The sequence below is a fragment of the Brassica napus genome, chromosome A7 (assembly GCF_020379485.1).
Source record: "Brassica napus cultivar Da-Ae chromosome A7, Da-Ae, whole genome shotgun sequence".
Classification (NCBI taxonomy): domain Eukaryota; kingdom Viridiplantae; phylum Streptophyta; class Magnoliopsida; order Brassicales; family Brassicaceae; genus Brassica; species Brassica napus.
The window spans coordinates 6921255-6924669 of NC_063440.1; the positions used below are offsets into that span (position 1 = coordinate 6921255).

At 40.8% G+C, this 3415-nt stretch overlaps 1 protein-coding gene across 1 annotated transcript; it reads left to right on the top strand.

Annotated features, from left to right (window-relative positions):
• The first annotated feature begins 2071 nt into the window (after nt 1–2071).
• LOC111212794 lies at nt 2072–2623 on the top strand. Its single transcript, XM_022714393.1, has one exon. It carries the CDS (start codon nt 2072–2074, stop codon nt 2621–2623), a length of 552 nt encoding a protein of 183 aa, XP_022570114.1.
• The last annotated feature ends 792 nt before the right edge of the window (nt 2624–3415 follow it).

Consider the following 3415-nt stretch of genomic DNA (forward strand, 5'->3'; position numbering starts at 1 on the left):
AAAACCTTTTAGTCTATATTCATTTCTAATTATTTAAGTCTGTTGAGTAATCCTAGAGTCTCTGTGGATTCGATCCCTAAGTACTACATCTGAACCTCTTTTGATGAGAGTAACACTCTTTAGGGTAATTTGAGTGATATCAAATTTGGCGCCGTTGCCGGGGACTCTTTCTTATTACCATTAGATTTAATTTAGAATTTAGTATAGACTTGTTACGAAAATCTTGCTAAATTTTTCTTTCTTAATCTGTTAATCAGACACAAAGAATGCAGAACATAGAGCGCGACCAACCATCGATCGACGGAAACACGTTTCCATCGAGCGACGATGAGTCAGAGGAATCGACCGATACGGAGTCACCAACATCGATCGATACCGCCCAGCCGGAAGCAGGTAAGTTTTCTCTTACCAAGCCCGCTAATGAGAAAGTAGTCCAAACTGAACTAAATGGTCAAACGAGCAATGAAACTAGCCAAACTAAACAGGGGACTGAAATCCCTGTTAAGGAAAATTCCACCTTAACTAAAGGTGAAGATATAAAATTGTCCATACAAGACTACCTTGATCCTGGTAGGACCTATTCCAATAGGTCCGCTATTAAAATACCAGGAGACGATACCAAGAAATCTAAGTTTAACGCAGATTACTACCGTATAGTTCGTCAAAACCCATTCTGTGGATCCCTCCCAGAACACCCACAAGATCATATTGAGACTTTGGAAGAATTAATACCAGATGAATATGATCGTTGCAAACTATTCTCATTCTCCCTAGAAGGAGAAGCCCTCAGGTGGTTGAACTGTTTAGCAACAGGATCACTCACTTGTTGGGAAGAGATTAGAAGAGCTTTCATTAGAGAATTTTTCACTGATGAACGCTACTGGGAAGTAAGAAAACAAATTTCTACATTTCGCCAAGGTCCACGCGAATCATTTAAAAATGCTTGGGGAAGATTCAGAGGCTATGAACTTGAATGTCCCCATCATGGTTATTCAGAACCACAACTTCTTAACGTCTTTTATGGAGGTGTTAATTTGAGCTATAAAACCACACTCGATACAGCGAGTGATGGAAATTTCATCACTAGGAATCCCGAATGAGCTAGACGCCTTATCAAGAATATGACAACGGGAAGATCCTATGAAAAAATGGACGAAGAAATAGAAAAAACTACAAATCCAAAAGACAATTCTGATTTATTAGAAATTAAGAATTCCCTTAAATCCCTTCATTCCTTTCTTCAAAACAAACACCGATCTGATATAGCCCAGATCGACGAAAACGCTTTGTCTGACACCGATGATTATTCGGATGAAGAAACGAACTGTTCTGATCCTTACTCTGTGTTTCATGTCGAGAGCTTTACCCAAGCTTATGACACTGCTTTAAAATCACGTACTGGAAGAGAAAGGTTCAATATCAGACAAGCTCTTACGGGCAACCGTAAGATGAAATCGGAGTTTTACGGAAAGATAAATATGGTTTACGGAGAATTGATGGAGAAAGCATATTCTTTAGGAGAACTAATCCGAAAATTAGAAGGTCAAGTAGCTGAGATTGCAACTGCAATAAAGAGAGATGCTGGATGTCTTCCCGGAAGGACTGATCTAAACCCAAGACGTCAAGTCAGTGTCGTAATGCTGTGCAGCGGGAAAAACCTCGCAGCAGACACGAGGAATAGTTCAGATGTTGGAAAGCCTGACGAAACCGATAAGACCGGAAAAGCAACTCTCATCCTATTTTTCTTGACGAACTTGACCCAAATCCATCTCAAGACAACCGGAAAACCACCGCTGAAAAGGCTAAGGAAAAGGCAATAGACTTAGAACTAGAAGAAGATACGGAGATTGAGGATGAAATCGATCGACAGTACGGAACTGACGTCGATCGACCCAAAACACCCACCATCGATCGACAGCCGGAGAAACCCATCGATCGACGGTCTACTCAACCCGAGCCCATAATTGAAAGAGTCTATAGAACTTTACCCCCTTTTCCTCCTAAAACGCAAACTAAGAAATCATTAGAAAACGCAATCTGCAAGAAAGCCTTAGATAGGATTTCTGTCGAGATGTCTCTTAGCGATGCTATAAAAATAGCACATTCGATTAAGAAGTATATAAAGGATATGACATCTTCGAACTATCCAATCGCAGAACATAGCGTGATGATGATTTCAGAAGAAGTAAGTGCTATGATTAAAGGAGAAACTCCAATGAAGAAATCAGATCCTGGTAGTTTCGTCCTAGATTGTAAAACAGAAAACACGCGTTTCCCTAGATCATTATGTGACCTCGGCTCTAGCGTGAACCTTATGCCTTACTCTGTTGCAGTAACGTTAGGATACAAAGAGTTTATGCCAACTCCGATCACCCTGGTTTTAGCTGATAGATCTATTAGGGTACCCGAAGGAATTCTCGAAGATGTTCCCATAAAGATTAACGATTGCATCGTGCCTACGGATTTTGTTGTGTTGAAATACAGACAAGAACCCAAAGACCCCCTCATTCTGGGTCGGCCATTCCTAGCTACAGCTGAAGCGATCATTGACGTCAAGGAAGGACGAATTAATTTGAACATAGGGGATATCTCGATGATTTTTGATATGGAGAAACTGATTTAGTGACCCCTAATAGATGACCAGGCCTTCTACGTGGAAAAAGTTTCTGAGGATGAAAGCGACTCTTTCATAAACATGTGTTCAGACAACCCCTTAGAAGACACCCTTAACCACGTGGAAAATGAAGTGTTCAGCATATCAGATAGGACAGACGATTACATGAAACTAATGGACGCTAGCATCAACGTTGCAAACGTAGAAGAAAATGACGATTCCGAAGTTGTCATCGATCGATACCTTCAAGATACCGTCGATCGACAACCTCCTTCACAATCAAATTGGTCTAAAGATAAAGCACAAAAGGTAGAATTAAAACCTCTGCCCAGCGGTCTTAAGTACGCTTACCTTTATGACCAATCCTACCCTGTTATCGTCAACGCCAATCTCACTAGCGGAGAACTTACTTTATTGCTGAATAAATTACGCAAGTACAGGAAAGCACTCGGGTATTCTCTCGATGACATTCCTGGAATTTCTCCTGATCTTTGCATGCATCGGATTAACTTGGAAGATGACGCTAAAACGTCAATAGAACAGCAAAGGAGATTGAATCCGAATCTGAAAGAAGTAGTTAAGAAGGAAATTATAAAACTCCTTGATGCTGGAGTTATTTACCCCATTTCGGATAGCAAATGGGTAAGCCCCGTACATGTTGTACCCAAAAAGGGAGGTATCACTGTAGTGAAGAATGAAAAGGATGAACTCATTCCGACTCGTACCGTTACTGGTATGTGCATTGATTATAGGAAACTGAGTGCCGCTACTAGGAAAGACCATTTTCCCCTTCCCTTTACT

Coding starts and splice junctions, on each gene's coding strand:
- LOC111212794 (XM_022714393.1), top strand. CDS start 2,072: ATGTCTCTTAGCGATGCTATAAAAATAGCACATTCGATTAAGAAGTAT.